This window comes from Durio zibethinus, chromosome 10 (assembly GCF_047325235.1).
Source record: "Durio zibethinus cultivar Kanyao isolate XHJ-2024 chromosome 10, ASM4732523v1, whole genome shotgun sequence".
Classification (NCBI taxonomy): domain Eukaryota; kingdom Viridiplantae; phylum Streptophyta; class Magnoliopsida; order Malvales; family Malvaceae; genus Durio; species Durio zibethinus.
The window spans coordinates 6,737,083-6,755,811 of record NC_143171.1 but is presented as its reverse complement, the minus strand read 5'-3'; the positions used below and the strand labels follow the sequence as shown (position 1 = coordinate 6,755,811).

General features: G+C 34.4%; 3 protein-coding genes and 3 non-coding genes across 8 annotated transcripts; all 6 read right to left on the bottom strand.

Moving 5' to 3' along the window:
- Positions 1-2,089: 2,089 nt before the first annotated feature.
- Positions 2,090-3,672, bottom strand: LOC111293111 (uncharacterized). The gene has a single exon (XM_022885857.2). The coding sequence runs from the start codon at positions 3,022-3,024 to the stop codon at positions 2,341-2,343; it is 684 nt and encodes a 227-aa protein (XP_022741592.2). The 5' UTR covers positions 3,025-3,672; the 3' UTR covers positions 2,090-2,340.
- A 5,039-nt stretch (positions 3,673-8,711) lies between these two features.
- Positions 8,712-11,608, bottom strand: LOC111291982 (CASP-like protein ARALYDRAFT_485429). 3 transcript variants are annotated; one of them, XM_022884142.2, is made up of 4 exons: positions 11,367-11,603; positions 11,073-11,243; positions 9,151-9,283; positions 8,712-9,061 (listed from the first exon to the last, which is right to left on the bottom strand). In XM_022884142.2, the coding sequence occupies exons 2-4, from the start codon at positions 11,204-11,206 to the stop codon at positions 8,867-8,869; spliced, it is 462 nt and encodes a 153-aa protein (XP_022739877.1). In that variant the 5' UTR covers positions 11,207-11,243; positions 11,367-11,603; the 3' UTR covers positions 8,712-8,866. The 3 variants fall into 3 exon arrangements, with proteins under 3 accessions (XP_022739877.1, XP_022739879.1, XP_022739878.1); XM_022884144.2 differs by lacking the exon at positions 9,151-9,283 and having other exon boundaries at positions 11,367-11,608; XM_022884143.2 differs by having other exon boundaries at positions 11,073-11,603.
- Positions 11,609-12,662: 1,054 nt separating this feature from the next.
- LOC111292198 (oxygen-evolving enhancer protein 1, chloroplastic-like) lies at positions 12,663-14,434 on the bottom strand. The gene is made up of 2 exons (XM_022884454.2): positions 14,067-14,434; positions 12,663-13,534 (listed from the first exon to the last, which is right to left on the bottom strand). The coding sequence occupies exons 1-2, from the start codon at positions 14,304-14,306 to the stop codon at positions 12,776-12,778; spliced, it is 999 nt and encodes a 332-aa protein (XP_022740189.1). The 5' UTR covers positions 14,307-14,434; the 3' UTR covers positions 12,663-12,775.
- A 452-nt stretch (positions 14,435-14,886) lies between these two features.
- TRNAI-AAU (transfer RNA isoleucine (anticodon AAU)) lies at positions 14,887-14,960 on the bottom strand. The gene has a single exon. It is a non-coding gene; the product is annotated as a tRNA-Ile (tRNA).
- A 484-nt stretch (positions 14,961-15,444) lies between these two features.
- Positions 15,445-15,516, bottom strand: LOC149516394 (small nucleolar RNA Z105). Its single transcript, XR_016346061.1, has one exon. It is a non-coding gene; the product is annotated as a small nucleolar RNA Z105 (small nucleolar RNA).
- Positions 15,517-15,595: 79 nt separating this feature from the next.
- On the bottom strand, positions 15,596-15,684 carry LOC149516393 (small nucleolar RNA SNOR75). The gene has a single exon (XR_016346052.1). It is a non-coding gene; the product is annotated as a small nucleolar RNA SNOR75 (small nucleolar RNA).
- Between the last annotated feature and the right edge of the window lie 3,045 nt (positions 15,685-18,729).

Genomic DNA, 18,729 nt, shown 5'->3' with positions numbered 1-18,729 from the left:
AGCGCAAATCATCAATCTATAAAAAGATTTATGAAAATTTTGAGATTTTTTGAATTTACAGATTATTTACCAATAAAGATTGTGAGGGTTCAAACTTAAGTACTTTACATCTAAATTTTAAACCTTAATCACTTCTGTTAATTCCTATTAACAAATAATGTTAAGATTTAAATCTTAAAGTTATTGATATCAACTCATAAAAATTAATGCATACAAACCTAAAATTCTAATCATTACACTTTACTGACTAGGAACAACAATTAGTTAAACAACAGTGCAAGAACAATGGAATTGGACTAAATTTTATTATTTGTACAACAACTCTTAACTTTATGTCAATTTGAGGTAACATTAACTAAGATGAACATTCATTCTCTTTGCACTTTGAAGGTAATGTTTAATGTCATAAGATCAATATATACATTCAATGCAAATACTATTTTTGAATAGTAAATATGCTACTTAGCCCTTCTTAATTATATTTTTTTCTGTTGCGCACGTACATGTTGATAAAGCTTGTTAAGTGCCTAGATTGGAGTTTTCAAGTTCAGTAGCTGTCTAAACTTAAGCACGCTCACAAGCAATATGATCTAATTTGTTATCTCATTTTATGTAGCTTCATCTCTTATCTTTTACTAAATATTAACATCCGATACATATCTGATGAACATAAATAAATACAGCATCTTCCAAATATAAAAAAAGTTCTAAAAAAAATTAAATCCCGTGTCTAATACATATTTATATTTTTTTATCATGTTTAATATATATTTGAATTTGACATTTACTTTTGAATTTAAATACAAATAGATCCCATATCCTAGCCTCGTATACTTATCTGTGAGTTGTGACTTCTTTCGTATCCGAAACCAACCAATGTGGTCCAAGCTATGGCCAAATATAAGTTTCCCCAGGTAAAAATTTGGAGAATCATGGGTCGTTTTCACCATCATCATCATCATCATCATCAATCTGAAAATTTCAAACTTCTGGGACAAATTCTCACCCATCTCTTCTATTCTATTTCATTTTATTCATTACCAACATGACAAAATTTTCCAAGCTTTGCACAATGCCACAAACTCGAAAGAACATTTGGCAAGCATTTGTCAGCTTGAGCAGAGTGAATCTCAAGTTCCCCGTTAGAACAATGCTGAGGTAATAATATAATGAATATTTTTTTTGGCTGTTATCATTATTGTTGTTATTGTTGCTTTTATAATTATGCATCTCTAAACAGCTGTAAAGAATCATCCCTAAAATACTCAATCCATCGATCATAAACACGAAGCAAGGAAGGATATAAGCTGTTTAAAGCGTGAAACGCATTGTTTAGCCTCCAGCATTAGGCATTTGCTGCCAATCTCCCCATTCCCTTGTCTCCTTCCTGTTTCCGTGTACAATGCCTTCTGCACATTAACTTGCCCACATCCCATTCACAACCCATGTTACTAATTTGTCATCCATTTAATTTCCCTTCTATTCTTCCGCCCACAAATTTCTAGTATTTCACACTTATTAAAATTGTCATGATTCTTTTATGAGGAAAGCCACAATTTTGGAAAATTAGGAAGAGAAAATTACAAACGTTGAATATCAAATCCCGATTTTACAAGAATTTACCTCTTAAAAGAAGGTGAATAAATTATTTAAGTATTAAATTTAAATTGCATAATTTTAACAAATGATGGGCTTTATCTATGAAAAAAAAAAAGTTCAAGTTTTTTAAACAACACATGGATTTTTGTAAAATTAAACCTAATTAGAGATAGAAAGATAAATAGATGGTTAGACATTCGGTTTAAAGCTTGTTTATCTTACTACAAATTTTTTGGAATAGAAGATTGAGATCTATGAAATTAGAGTTACATTTTGGTTGATCTCTACATGTAAAGAAAAAGAGGATATTCCCTTTTATGGTTTAACCAAATTGTATTTTATTATTGGCAATCTCGTTTTCATTTTTAGTTATTTTTGGCGGAGAGTAACGTACGCAACAATTCAAGGTTTGTTTGTTTGTTACTAAACATTTAGAATTAAATAAAGCAAAAGAGAGATATATATATATATATATATATATATATATATATATATGATTGAATATTGAAATTCATTTTTGACCCAAACAGGGGTAAAATCGTAACACGACCCTCACATGGGCAATCGGACAATGTAAAGGGAGACTAGAATAATAGAATTCTAAACTTGAAGCTAACCACATCGACACATCCAGAATGACGGTCAACCACCTCCCATTTCTACCAATGATTTGACTAAGAAGTCCTCAATATCATCACATATTTACAAATATACCACTCTTCATTTCCCAAAATAACCCCTCTATTCAGGAATAGCGCTCAATATAGCCTCAAACTTCCTCCTACCTCTCCCGCTCTTCTCACCACCGCCTCCACCGACGGCGGAGGCAACTTTCCGGCTAGGAGGCTCTTCTGAAAACGCAAAAGGAGTAAACGTTTTACGTCTGCACCCACATTTTTCACCCCCACTACTTTTCATTAAAGCAGAGCTAGCTTTAACAGCCAATGCAGCCATTTCTTCAGCTTGTAAAGGATGTTTAAGCCAACTCAATGGCAAAGCAAAGTAAAGTTGACCAGGTTGAAGCTCCTCATCTTCTTCAATAGCTGATACGGCATCGTCGAAGTCCATTTCATCAGAATTGCAGATAAAGCACATGGGATTACTTTGTAAAACATAAGAAACCTTAACCGGGTAAGGAAACTCTTGTAATCTTCCATCTTGGAGAATCAACTTGGCTGTTGCTACATGAGTCGAATCGCAAGAACTACAAATACCCATTTTCAGATTCGTAGATTTTAATGTTGATGTTGTATTTTTTGAACTCAACTCAGTTGTTTTTGAGTTTGAATGAGCTGGAATCTGCTGATGAAGGGGGGAGAGGAAGGTGGGTGAGGGCGAGTTTATATAGAGGCCAAAAACAAGGGAAGCCTTGGATTTTGGACCCGGTTGCCACATTGGATTTCGTCGTGATGTGGTAATAGGCATTTTTATGGGAACCGTAGGGTTGCCAGCCTGTAAGTTGCTGGTGACAGGTTGTACAAGTGCTGAGGATCAGTGTCCTTAACACATCAACCCTCGTTTCAAGATGATATTACGCTGACAGGGACTATTGGGCTTTCTCTCTTTCTCTTGCTTTTCCCCATTTTTCACTGTGGATCTCATTCCATCTCACCAAATAGTACTACCAATTTTCATTACAATATTTTCCACATAAATCATATGTAAATGCTAACACGTTTTTTGTTTATGTTAATACTGCACTATTTTATATCATGTAGTGAAATTGGGTTTGTTTCATGTTATGAAGAGGCATTTCAGCCGAGAATCCTTTTTAGAGGAAATTTGTGTTTTGATTCTTACTTAAGATTTTAAGATTTTTTCATTAATGTTTTATTACTGGGGATCTTTAATATAGATTATCTAGTACTATTAAAGTCTTTTTAATCAAGTAAGTCATACTTTGGATCTTGATTTCTTATTGTTGATGAATTGAACCTTGATTATGAGAGAGTTTTTCTTTTCACACTTTCAGTACTCGCTAACTTGAAATAAAAAGATTTATATTCCTTTCGTACATTGAAGAAAGATTAGATAGAAAAAGGAAAGGTTTAGATATGGAATTTCAACCTTTTAAAGGATGGATGATAACCGTTACTTAATTTAAACTTTAATTATAATTGATGATTCTTAAATCTTTATTTTTTTATTAAAAATTTAGGTGAAGAAATTATTCTATTTCAGAACTAGAATATTTGCAAAATTTTAAATTAAATTTATAAATTATTCATAAAAAGTTTATTGAAATTGAAACCAAATTTAAATTTTACAATCACTTAATCTTTATCAACCCGACCAATTTTTATTAATTTTTATACATTTAAATGAAACTCGAAATATGCAGAGCATTTTTCATTAAAAGATGTGATATATTATATATTTGTGAATAATTTCTGTAAGGGGCTATCTTCATGTAGCTATGTCGTTTACTGCTGATTTAAAGGAATTGAGAATTGAGATATGGTGGAAATGAGATGATGTACATTGTTGTAAGTACCCGATCAAGGCTAAAGGCCAGGGTTTCATCACGTGAAGATCTGTGGAAGTAGAAAGAAGCCCACCCCCTCCCCCCTTTTTAATGGAATTGATCCCTAATACCAACTCCCTTGAATGTTGCACCTTCCATTTATGGCTAACTGACATGAAAAATGTTAAACAGAGGGTTCGATTTGGAGCAAGTGAAAAAACTTACTGTCATGGTAAGTGGTAACCGAAACAAGAAACTCCTCTTCAAGTTCTTACTTCTTTTCTTCCTTCAACTCATACCATTAAAAAGCTAGCACTAATAAAGTTGGAATTCTCAATTGTTAATGGGATCAAACTGTAACATAGTTGGCTTTCTAGAGAGATTTAGCCTAGAGAAATACTGCGGGCGTGAGAAAATTGGGTGGCTGGTGGTAGTAAGGTGACAGAAACGTAGTTATACTGAAAAGGAAGGGTATTTGGAGAAGTAGAGGGAAAGAAGAACAGAGAAACGTGGCAATACAGAATCCTCCCAAGGGGGCTAGGGGATGCAAATATGCAAGGCAAGAGAAAAGACATGTGGAACAGAAAGGCCTCGGAAAGAGCAAACCCCAACAATCCGACAAGAGATGGCGTAAGCTGATCTGGTTCTGTTGCTGCTGGTTGTGTTCAACCCTAAGCCCCCCTTACCCCTAACAATGTCATGTCCCTGTTTCCCGCTGTCCCTTATTTTATTTTAATTTTTTGTTTGCGCCCTTTAGGCCTTTACCTTATCTTGCGATTTAAGCAGCTATTTTTTTTTTGGGTTAAAATGCAGCGTGGACAATGTCAGGATTTTCAATTAGCTTTAGGCTGTATCGTTTACATGTGCACGAGTGATGGGGTGAGATGACCTGACTAGTAGAGAGCTTTTCAGTCTTAGAATTGATTAATGCCAGTAGGTAAAATTCCATGTTTTTACGAGTTGGATGACTTCTGTTAGTAAAAACTTGAGTTCTATTGGATACAACAGGCTATAATGAGCATAAATTCACCACTTGGTCATGAAATTTATGCCATTGTCAACTTGTCCTTTCTTCATTTGGTCTAAAAGGGAAAGAAAGATTTCAAGCTTTGAATTTATCCTGCTTAAACAAGGATATCATAACAATTAGATCAAATTTGACATTTTGTTTTGGTTTTACCATAATGATATAATGCATGATTTCAATTGTTCCATTGAGACAATTTTATTTTTAAACTCTACCCTGAGTAAATTTAAGTGCCAACCATGCTCATTGACTGATATTTGTAATCCAAGTTCAAGTTAGTAAGATCCCTTATTGCTTTTTCAATCTATTTATTAAACCAAGGAATATTAATAATTGAGGAATGAACATATATATGTCCCACTGCAATCCTTTCTATGAAGCTTCATGGGGCTCCTTTCCTCCCCCATTCCTCCATCCACCGAAAACACTCATCCTAGCTAGTAGAAAAGAAACCCAATCATGGAATGAAAGTCTCTCTTCACAAAAAGGCCTCACACGATTGCTTTTCATTTCTTTAATCTCCTCTCCATTAAACTACATTCGTTTCTTTGTTTTATTGGATGAACCTCATATTCCCTTTTTTGACTTTCATCAAAGCAACCCCATCTCCCCTTTCTTAGTTATTTCTTTTATTTTTCTTTAATTTCTTCCATCTTTTTAACAAAAAAAAAATGGAATTTTTTTTTTTACACAAAAAATCATGCATCAATCAACTAAACCAAGTATTCGAATATTTTCTCATGACTTTTAATAAAGCTCCTAAGTTAACATTAGTCTCAATTATTTTAATACGAAGAATTTTCATCCAATATATGAATCTCTATGAATTAGGCTAACATTAAGATGCCTAATCAACGTATTGGTTTGAAATCTTAAAATAATAAATTACATTTAGATTTGAGATTAGTTAGCTAGCCCAACAATGGTAAGTATAAGATTTTGGCCAAATCAAGTTTTCCGCTTAGTTAAAACTTTTTTTGATGAGCCATCAAAATAACCACTTTCGAGAGATCATGCTTGAAGCTTCCACAAATAAAGACAATGTCAATGATAATATTTAATAATCGACAAGGATTTGATCTGTGACATTGTCTTATACATGTTTTTGCTTAATCCATTGGATTATATGAGCAAAAAATAGTTGGCTAAGAAGAAATAAAACCCCACCAACCGGCGTAAACACATTACAGTCTAATAACGTCGTCTAAAACATTTAGCTCTAAAAATTTATATATTCATATTATATTTATTTCGTATTAAAAATATATAAAATAAAAAAATTTATCATATCATAATTCGTATTAACGTATAAAATACGAAACATAATTTTTGTTTTTATTAAATTTATATTAAAATTTATTAAAATTTTAAATTATATATTTTTATTTTTTTTATTTTCTATTTAAAATTATTAGGTTTAAAAACACTAAAATAAAATCTAATATTAATTTAATTTCACCTAGATCATATAGATTTTTGAATGGGATTTCAGTGCGGGACAGCTTTTATCGGTTAGTATCATTGGTTCAATCATGGGATCATTGAAAAGGTCGCCATCGGCGCTGCCATCAAAGTTCCTCCCTTGTCCAGAACTTGAAGCATTTTTTTTTTTCTGCTAATGTAAGGTTGTCATGCTCATTTGGTGGGCCCTTAAGGGGACTGATCTTCCATGGTCAAAATCTCAGATCATGCTTCAACATCAACTCTCTCTCCTACAAAATCAAATTATTGGGTATTTATTTAAAATTACAAGGGATGACTCCATGAACAGGTTCATTGTATGCCCAAGGATCTTTTTTTTTTAAATTAAATGACAATGAACAATGCATTTATACCATACACCAATAAGGAACGTTTGTTTTATGTAATAGATTCATGTTTTGGTTGATATCCTGTCTAATCCGTACTAGTACTCAAGATTATGTAGATAATAAATTTTTTTGGCTTCAGAATGATGAATTTAATATATATTACATGAACTAAAGGTGTTGCCAATAAGTTAAATTATTTGTATGGGATTTTTTAATTTTATCTTTAATTTTTATTTATTTGGTTCATTATTTATTTGTTAGCTAACGTGCGAGTCTAAACTTTAAGCAGATAAAAAAAAATGAAAATTATACTCCAAAATTTATTTCAATTGATCGTGCAATTATTTTAAAAAAATGACATCCAAAAAGTAAAATTTAAATACTATCTAACTTGCAAATTTTTTTCTCTAAAACTTTGAATTTTTTTTTTAAAAGTGTATCCAAACTATATTAAAATGTAGAAATTAACTTAATTGAATTTTGGTGAGTATAAACATGCAGAGATTGAAGTATATGATTAAAAAGTATGCAAATAAGGCTTTTTATGTACAAGAATTGAATTAATCTTTGGCATATCCCTTTTTTAATGTGACATTTTGGTAGATATGTTTTGGATTAATCCATTGGATTTGGAACAAAACATAGTTGAAAAAGAAATTTAACCCCACCAACCGGCATAAACACATCTCACTCATAATTAAAATGGCCTAAACTTAACATCCCACTAAGCAACTTAATCTAAATAAATTTCAGCTAGATAGACTAATTAGAACAAATCATTGAATCAATTCTCTTTGGTATCTTTGATTCAATCATTGAATCAATAATATAAAATAAACTTAGCCATTGTCATTTTCATAAAAGTTCTTTCATGAAATTTAAAATTTAATTCAATTAATTCATTCAATCATATTTAAAAAGACAACATCTGGGGTTCAAATTCGATTACCTACTATTCATTCTTCTATTTCAAATTGAGCTCTTTTTATATATATAAAAAAAAAGACTTTTGAATTAATTCCTCTTTCTCAAATCAGCCGTCACATGCATATGATATATTTAACAAATCAAATCATTGGTAATAATCAAAATTATAAGCAGTTCTTGAATGAATATAATATTGAGTATGATGGAAGAAGATTTAAAAAAAAAAGGGCAATGCTAAGAGCATTTATATCATACTTTATCCAAAAAAAAAAAAAAAAAAGAAAACTTGGAACTTTTTTGTTTTATGTTTTAGATTCATATGTTTTGCTTGATATCTTGGTCTAAATTAATTATGATACTCACAATCATCTAAAAAATAATATAAACTTTGCAATGAAGAAAACAGTATTCTAAATTGGTACTTATAAGTATATAAATTGGATTGCCTTCAAGTAGAAGTTTCCATGGCTGTCACATTTATGTCCAAAGCAAATCAAATCTGTTTTGGACCATATATTAAATACTAGGGTTCATGTATACTGCTTAAAAACAGTGCATTAACACATCAATTGAACAAAGTTTAAAAGCAGCAACAAAAAAAAAAAAAAAAAAGGAATTTCACTCTGATTCATGTTTTTCCTTGTTCTTATCATCTCTGTTTCAGGAAGCTCCATGTTCTTATGTTTTTAAAAGGAAAAAGCAGACAATTTCCTAAAAGAGACATAACTTTGGGCTTGATTAGGCCCAATGGATGCAGTCCTTAATGTTGCTCAATTCTCATCCTCTTATGGGCTAATATTGGAATATGGTCTCGGTGGTAGCTGTTTGAAATTGTATTACTCAGATAATGGTAGGCCAATAAAGCCTGAATTGGCAACTAAACTTGATTCAAAATCATTGAAATTCAATTTGATCCTTGAAGATTTTGTTGTTTGTATATAATACTGTCATTGTACAATCTTAATTTGAGTATCAAACTGTCAAGATTTGCCTACTAAGTTTTTGTGTATGAAAAATGGGTTGGAAGTAGCTGAGACGCTACAAAGAAGGAAGGAGCCAAAGATTGAAGAGAGTTGAAGCAAAGGAAAGGAACCAGGACAAGAAAGCCATAGCCGCAGACAACTGATATCTACTACATAACTTTGTTGGGCAATATGAGTTGCCAGCATTGACCAAGAGACTTGCAACACTAGCACTTGAGCAGGCCGCAGCCAGCGAGAGAAATGACAAGGTCTGCAACCAGATAAAACACAAAATTTTCCATCAAGTAGTGATGAAGGATAATATGATGGTGATGATCAGCAAAAACATGTGTTACATACCCAGTCTCCCACAACTACGATCAGCAGAACCCTTGGTTGTCGTGGTAAGCAATTAATAAACACGGAATATGCATCAATCAATGCTAATGACATGCTCCATGGAGTTACTAAACCCATGACTGTCACCAAGTAGCTGCAAAAGGTTCAAGGAAAATAGGGAGGTAATTCTAATTACATCTAATTAGCAATCCAGCATTGTAGTTTCTACCCTGCAATTAATCAAACACATCATAGGCCAGGCAAGTTGAGACAACAAGAAGATTTTAATCATGGCTATTCTTTACTATTCAGCTTTGGTTAGTAGTGCAAAGGCTTTGAAATTGCAACAGATAAGAGAACATGCCATATTCCTGCAGTAACCATTGGTTTACTATGATAAGTCATAAGAAATTGGTACTTTTGATCCTATGTCCTAAGCACACAGCAAACCTAGCAAACAATTGGAAATGAGAAGCTTGGAACAACAATCTTTCTAACGTGCAAAAATCTCCATATAAAGTAGTTATAGTCCTCATCTTAAGATCGATCTGGGTGAGTTGTGCCTATCTACAAAAGTTAGATAACAAAGATGGACAGTGCCTCATTATCTAGTTTCATCTATCTAGAAACATGCAAAACACAAGGACCCCGAGCCAAGGAATAGAGTATAAACACTAAAACATGTAAAATCCATAAAGAGTCCTGGTAACAACTTTTACAATCGTCCTTGTTGACTATCCTGATTCCCCTTGATACCAGGCTTGATTCTCCTTGATATTTAGCTCTTGATGAGCTCCTTGACTCCAGCCATTTTTGTGACTTGTTCATATTGTAAATAGCTTAAATTAGAGACTTTTTCATGTGTAAATACCTTCGACATAGTACATATTATACAGACACAGAACTACAAATTCGTCAATCATTTTTGTATTTCAACTCACCTAGTTAGAAATTCCAATAGAGAAAGGAGAAGTAACAAACAATTCACTCTGAACCCAATGAAAATAAGAAAAACTCCATGACAACCACACCCAGTCTTAAAGAACAAAATTCATCAGCAAATAAGTTTTCCTCTTCGGTCAAGTTCAACAACTAGAAAAGAAACAGGTCATGTACCTTGGGTAAACATAATGGTTTTTATAACTCTAATTATTAATACTTCAAGTTTCATAAAGTCACAATCAACTACACATTATAATCCTCACTAAAGCCTGATAGTTTGACCAGTGGAAAGCATCTGATATTTGCATATCCCAGGCCCAGCACCCAAAACAAAAAAGAAATTGCACACAATTCATTTGGTTCATTTGTCTCATCCCTTTGCTTCCTCAACCAAAATGGAAAAGAAAAGAAATGTTTGATCAGTTCTATCAACAATTTTCCCCTTCCAGTCATTAATGGCACCTTTCTCTGCAGTCATATCTATAAGCAACACTCTTACGATTAAGATGAAGCATGTCTCACCATTGTACTCAAACTGCTGAAACCATATGAATATACAAAAAAATCCAATACTCTTTTTGAACCTCAAATCCTTTTATATTTATCAAAATTTTCACCTCATCTATTTTCTATCAAAACCCCCTAAAAAGGCTTTCCTTTCAAACAATTTCCAAGATACCACTAGGAATCAGAACTTTGCTCTCCCCAACGTAGGTAAAGCTGGTATTTTACATGGATTAAAGATTGCTTAACATCAACCTATTTCCTAAACAAAATAGTCTACTAGATTGATTATGATCATGATTACGGTAGTTTTCCCCTGAGGCTTCCAAATTGATACCAGAAATCAGCTATGAAGTCAATATTAAATGAAGATGAGTGTATTAAAAGCTGACAATGGATTAAATTCCAATAAAATATCAGAAATAAAGACATGAGTATTGAAGATTAAAGCTAAAGAGAGAAAAAGAAAAACCAAAATTTTAAACTGTGGGAGTTACCTGAAAGAAGTGTAGCTATAGAATTCAACATCCAAACACATGAAGAGAAGTGACGCAGAGCAGAAAATGGTTTGTCCCAAACGAAGAGCCAAGCTAGCGCTTGTTCCCAACGCCCCTGGCACTTGCTCCATCATCCTTCATGTCATCTAACATCTCTCTGTTTCTTCATCTCTAATTTCCCAAAAAACAAAAAAAAAAAAGGAGAAAAACCCCAATAAAAAACAGAGTCCAAAGAAAATGGAAACAGGCTTGAAGAGAAACGCTGAATGTAGAAAATTCTGAAAGGTATATAACCTTTGGCTTTGGTTTTTGTTTCCTATGAAGAAGAAATCGGAAGAGACAGGAGAAAAGAGAGGATAAGGACGTAATGGTAACGCTGATTCATGGAGAAAGCCAAGTTTTTCTAATGGTTTTTATGGTCAATTCTTTCTTCTCTCTTCATTCGTACATTTGGCGAGAGTCTTTTCGCCAAATGGTTTTCTCCATTTTGATTCTCGAACGTGGATTTCCGGGGTTTTCCGCTACCCACTCTTTGACGTAATTTTCATGTCCCATCCTTATCATATTCATTTTTCTCCTATCTCATGTAAAAATGTCTCGTTAAATTTGTTTTCTTGTAGTTTTCCCCAAAGTTGAAACAATGTTAAACTCAAGCTCATTTATGGGAGGAAAATCATGTAATGAAGATTTATGTCTTCAAATTTGAGTTTAACGTTTTTTATTAAAATTTAGTATTTAATGTTTAAGTCAAATTCTACAATTTGATTTGACAAGTTGAGTTGATTTGAACCATACAAATTTGATCTGAACTCCACAAAAGGGTATTTAACAGAGAATCAATTCCTTTTGATGCGCTTTATTTTATTTATTATTCATATCTCTAATTTAACACTATACTATATACGTATACCTTATTCTATACAGTAGATTGATCTGTACTTCTTGTTGGAACAGCTAAAACAATGAAATGAATCTGACTTTTTCATGACTCAATCATTTCTAAGCCCATGTTCTTTATTGTTTAAGAGTTGGATGAGAATGACAGACAGGCTAGAAACCTGGTTGTGACCTGTCATCACTCTTTCAACACTTCAATCTTAAATATTGGCCGAAAGCAATAAACTTGAGGACAAATATGTAGATCTAGGTCGCGGGTGGTATTATCCTAGACTGTGAATGGCTCAATTATTCAGATCCAGATGTAAAAAGTGGCTGCTAATGCTATTATTTTATTACTCCACTTAAAGTTGCATTACTGAAATCAGGACTTTTTTTTTTTTTATAGCACAATGATTGGCACAAGAAAGGACAGCAAGTTCGAGTCCAAAAGATCAACCAGTTCCACTATTCTAACATCCAAGATTCACAATTTATGTATTGCTTCAGGGGGGAATCAAAAACTAATATGAAATGGCCATTTCTTTCAGCAAAAAGCTTCTCGGGTTTAAATTGAATGGCCCTAACTTCTGTTTGCGTTTTTTGGTAATTTGTTAAGTAACCACTTCTGGTACAAGCAGGGAGTTAAGAGTCTGCTAAGGAACCTTCAGAAGTAGGAACTTTGAAAATTATTGTAAGAAGCCAACATAGTCATTTACAAAGAAGATAATAATCTCAGTGCTTCTCATTGGATTACAGCAAAGTTTATCATCACCTTCAAATTACAAAATCTCAACCAAGGATAAACACATTCATACAAGACCTCTCTATGACTCAAGCTGAGCATACCAGATACCAGTGATCTTCACATCCTTTGGAGTCTTGGCACCCAAGTCAGTGTCAGATGGCTGAAAGCTCTCAAACACACCAATTACTTCTCCGGTCTCAGGCTTGCTCTTGGTAACACTCAAGGTGATTTTCCCTGATGAAGATGCAGCATTCTTGATGTTCTCCTTAGCTAGCTCTTCCTCATCTCCTCTTCCTCCAGCAGGCAAGGCAACTGCATTGTCATAACCGGTTGAACCACCCCTTCCTTTTGGGTCCAAGAAAGATGAACCACGGTAGGATGGCACAAGGAAGGCTCCTCCAAAGCTCTCAGGCTTTCCTGATGCCACCAATTGCTTGATGGTGAAAAGAAATGGCACACGCTCGCCACCAGGAAGCTGAACTGTCACAGCAGCATAATCAATTCCATCTTTCTCCTCAAATTTGACTGTGTCATTAGTAGATACTTCAAAAGGTCCCTCGATTTCATCAAGGGTGTATGTTAAACGGGTCATGAGCTTGGTTTCTTGGAACTCTGGAGGGGCATTCTTGCTAACACCCTCAGCCTTGACAGTGAAGGAAGTGGGCTCTAAGCAGAACTTCTTGGCGTAGTATTTGCCAGGCTTGAAGGCAAATGAGTCAACACCACCATCAATGGTTGGGCACTGGTTAGCAGTTCCTGTTCCCTTTACTTCCATGTAGGTCTTGCTCTGGATTTCATCATAGGTTAGCCTCTTTGGAACTCCTTCAGCGCTTGCTCCCTTTAAAAGAAACGAGTTATTGTTACATAATGTTCAGATCATAGTCTAATAAGCTCTCTCTTATCAAAATTGAAATTAGAATGGAAATGGTCCAACAAGGTGAATGCGAAACAGATCAGCTTCAATTAGTCCAGGAGGTAGAGCCAGGAGGTAGAGCAATATTTAACAAGTTTTCATTGAATTAAGAACCAACATGCATATAGTAATACTAGATACTGTTTTCTACATCACAGATCACCCTATTTCATTTGCTCAATTTAAAAAAATAAAGGGTTCAAACTAACTGTAGTTACGATAACCATCAGCCGATAACAAGCTCAATATTTTCACAGAAGTGGGCTCTTCTCCTAAGGTCCTACGTAAACTACCAAACCCTAATAATCAGAAGGGGACACTAGACAAACAATATAGATAACTGAACTTAGTCTGAGCCTCTGAGGTGATAATTGAGCTTAGTCCCACACAATGCTTTGCTAACTAAACAATCAAACCACTCGAAAACAGAAATGAAATCAAGAAAAACAAACTATACCGAGACAACAAGAGCAGATGTAGCAAGAGCAAAACCAGCTAACTTGGTAGCATCTACACACTTTTGAGCCAATTCCTTAAGGTCAGTTTGCAAAGAGCAAGTCAGCCTAGCACCAACAGGCTCCAAACCAAAGGCCTTAGAAACGCTATGGGAAGACCTGAGTTGCACGCTGGTCCTAGATGGCACACCAAACTTTGTTGGTTGCATGAGGGTTGCTGCTGCTTGTAGTGAGGCTGCCATGGTTGAAACCCTTTGTTCCTTCACTTCCTATCTGTGTTTGTGTCAGGAAACTTGGAACCTCCAAAGAGGAGTGTTGTTTTACTGAGACAAGAGGGGAGTGGGGAAATTTTATGGCAATTATTTTGGTGGCATTGGTGTAAGATAAGGGGATAGGAATTAGGATAAGGGGTGTTGCTATTGGTGGAATGAAGGTAATGTCTCTGGTTTTAGATTGTGCCACATGGCGATTTTTTCAAATGGGACAAAGATACTGATTGTCAGAGTGGATGATGATGTGGAGCAAGTTGGGATTCTTAGGCCTTGGATTTAAATGTTTTGCTCAGGCCATACAAAAGTTGCTTTCTTTCGTCCTTGCTCCACCGGATACCTTTAAGAGGTAATCCAAACTAGCCTTGAATTTGCTTGGATTTTAATGGACCTGAAGAGTAATCTAAAATGGAAAAAGTTCAAAGCCCAAATATAGACAATTCCATTTCCTTTCCACGCCTACTTAAACTGAAGGATTTGAAGGCAGTTCCAGTTTGAAATTGAAACTTTCCAGGCCCAACTTACAGTTTTGAAATTGAAAAAATTTAAATCATGGCCCATGCAGGTCTCGAACCTGCGACCTTCGCGTTATTAGCACGACGCTCTAACCAACTGAACTAATAGGCCTTATTGACATATAGGTTACAGAAACTTATATCAATGAAAATATTTCTAATTGATTTGGTTTAACAAATGTTATCAGTCATGCAATTTAAGAATAATTCCTCTTCCTAAAGTCCTCGTCCAAAAAACATAAAATTCTTCTGATTTATTAACTTTCAAAAATATTTTGTTTTCAATGAGGAGAGAGAGCAGCTCAGAAGTGCTTGAAATTTATTTATTATTAATCAAAGGTAAACCCTCATTAACCCTAAACTTGATTTAATCATCGCTGCTCCAAAAACATAAAATTCATCTCAAATTCAAATCTTTTGGATCAAATTATATCAAATTCAGCTGAGTTTGTTGAAAGGTAAATCACAGGTAATCCTCATTAACCCTAAACCAAAATCTTAGTTGCGTTTTCTTACAAATATCTTCCCCAAAACATTTACTTCAATAATCAAAATAAAAAACATTGGAAAGGACAATTCTATATTTTTGTAGGCATTCAGAATGAGTAGGAGGTAATTGATCATCACAATAATCAGAATGGTTCATAAATTTATCCTCATTATGCCTTCGAGAACTTTCAATTTACAAATAAAAAATGATTTTTTATTTTTAAATAAAAATACCAAAAATAAAGAAGGAAGATGGATTTCTCTCAGACAAATGCCTCGATTTGTCGTCACGATTTGAAAGAATGGAAAAGAATCGGACTCGTCATCGTTTTCGATCATCACAGAGAAATCCCTCATTATCCACCATTGATTATTCATCAAGTTAAAGAAAACGAGAAAAACCCCGATTGATAGAAACAAAGAAAATAATTTAAACACTAAAGAGGAAGGGATGGAGGAAATTAGAAATGAAAAAGCTTTTTTTGCAGCTTCATGGGATTTGAAACGACACCATAGCGAAAATTGGGATAGAAGCTCTTCTCCTGTCTTTCTTTTATAGGCGAAAAGTGATTTAGGGTTAGGGTTTTTATTTTGTTGCTTGAATCGTTACCCTCCACATTTATCAAATTTACCAGAATATCATTTGTTGGGTTCATTTCTGGCCCTGATCCAGCAAAGACCCAAGCCCAACATCGGAGCAATTCAGCACTGTGGCTTGGCAAAGTAAAGCACCAGTGATTGACCAGATGGGGTAGACTAACAGAAGGATAATGCCGACAGTGATTGATATTAGATGGCCCTGAATGAAGGAATTCCGGAATCCAACCGAGGCTCGGATGTGCTCTTGTAGTGGGTAACACCCTATAAGGAGGCATATAAAAACCCCAACGCAGCTGTCCTTCAAGGTACCATTGTGAAAGCCAGAGTTTTGGATATTGCAGAAAACGAGGCAAACCATGCCATTTGAGAAAAGAAGTTAAAAACAAAGGCCTCGACGCTTAGTTGCATCATTGATCAATGATAGTATAAGAATTGAGTCACATCACATTCATTCAATTATTAAACTACTTATATAATGATCTAATAATTAGGTTAAGATGGTGGTGATGATGTCAAAAACAAGGGCTGTGGAAAAAGAGAATATGAACCCTTGCTTGTTCAAAGCTGAATCTTCTGATAATAATTGCCTTTGAATGAAAATTGGAAGATAGATAAAATCATCAAATTAGACAATATGCACAAAAGAAGGATGGGTAGTACTAGATTCATTGGGGCACTTTGTGGGTATCTATTGAACTGTCTCCTTTGAATCAAAAGACAATAAAAAGGCTGAACCATAAATAGCCAAATATTTTTTTAACAAGGTCAGAACAATTGCAACTTTGCTTGGAAATATGAAATCAATAATTCTAATGTGGTTCACATACTTGTTTATTTGAGGTGACAGATGCTGCCCACTACAAGAGAAATCCAATGCTACCTTTAAATCATCATATAATCTCTTAAGATTTCAAATCTCTTCTCAAATTTTGTTTCCCTCTCTCTTTCTATGTTAATGCTGCTGCTTGGAAGTTGGAAGTCATCAGAACATTAACAACTTAGGGTTTGAAAACAAGAGAGCACAAAAACCATGAAAGAAAAGAAAACCAAAACCCCATGGATACTAGTTGGGTTTAGGGCTAAGAGGAAATATTTTCTGGCACCCTGCACAAGTAGGGACGGCAATCAACCCCGTCCTCGATGGGTTTCGGTCCGACCTGACCTCATAGGGTTGGGTTTTTTTTTTGAATTTTGGTTTTCGGGTCGGATAGGGTTGGATATAGTTAGGGAATGGTCGGGTCGGATATACCTGAAACCCGACCCGATCCGACATTATATAAAAAATTATTTTTTATTTAATTAATTATATATATTTATATAATAATATTTTTAAATATTTATATTTAAAAAATAATATTTTATATTTTAAAAAATAATATTTTATTAATTTCGGGTCGGGTACTATTTACATTATGTTGGGTTGAATCGAGTTCGGATATTAAAAAAATCGGGTAAGATCAAGTTCGAGTATGCTAAAGCATAAAATCAGATCGGATTCGGGATAAGTAAAACACGCTCCGAACCCGACCCGATGCCATCCCTATGCAAAAGGTAACAACACTTTGATCTTTTAATTTATTAATCCATACACCTGGAAAGACTGATTGGTCAACAAAACATTGATGTACATTGTTTATAACATAATCACTCTAAAAATAACCCCTCCCTCTCTCTCTCTTTCTTTCTTTTCTTTATTTATTCGTATATTAGCCCACCATTGCTCTAAGACAACAATACCCTCTGACAAGCATCCAAAGCACTTATGAAGACTGCTGGTTGCCTGCAAAAGGAAACTCAAGTAATTATTTACTAGAATAAAAGATTCATATCCTAATAAAATACACTGCCACTTAGTTGACAAGAAGATATTAAGCTCAGCTTTGTTGGTTCGTTGTCCCTCGCTAATTTGCATCGTCCCAGGTTCAGTTTTTCAACCTCATCTTACCATGTTAGTCCTTAAATGACAGAGTACTTATTTTCCCAATATGTAGTTGTGCTTCCTTAAGAGCAATCAAAACTATGAGAAAAACTTAAAAATCAAAGAAAAACTAACACCTGAATCTGGAGTTGCAGTTGCAGTTGCTGGTTGTTGATTGATGTTGTTGTTTGTCACATTATTTGTCGATGAGGTGACAACGCTAGCCCATGATCGGCACATGCAGCGTTTTCCTTCATCTATGCTGGCATAGAGGGTAGACAGGTGGTTGCCACAACCACCTTAAGAGTATTTTCCACATTGCTTGCAATCCGCCCTATAACACATTCGTTTGGAATTCTTGGATATGAAAGATTTTTTTAAAATGTGATACTGATATTGATGGTGCTTCCCATCTCCTTGTCCTTTTTGTTTCAGCTTTATAGTGAAACAGTTGCCTTGATGTAATCGACCCATTCGTCACATTATTGCTTAAGCAGCTTATTGTTGATTGTATCGCTTTGCTTAGTCATATTCTTGTCGATCCTGATTCGGCCTCTCCACTGTCAACCCCATTTTTATCGGCTGCATTGTTACAAGACTGCCGAATAATACTGATATGAATTGTGGCTGTTTTACTTTAGAAAAGTTCCCATCCCAAAGAGGAATCTCGACGTTGTTCTTTTTCTCTGGGTAGCCAAACCAATGCAAACCAACTTGTGTTGCATACTCCAATTATTATGGAGACATGCAGACAAAAAAAAAAAAAAGAGTAATAATTAATAACCAATCCACATTAGTTAGGAAAAAAGATAAAATTGCCCTACAACCCCAAATTTTGGCAACAAATACGTTACCCACATTGATAAAATGCTTA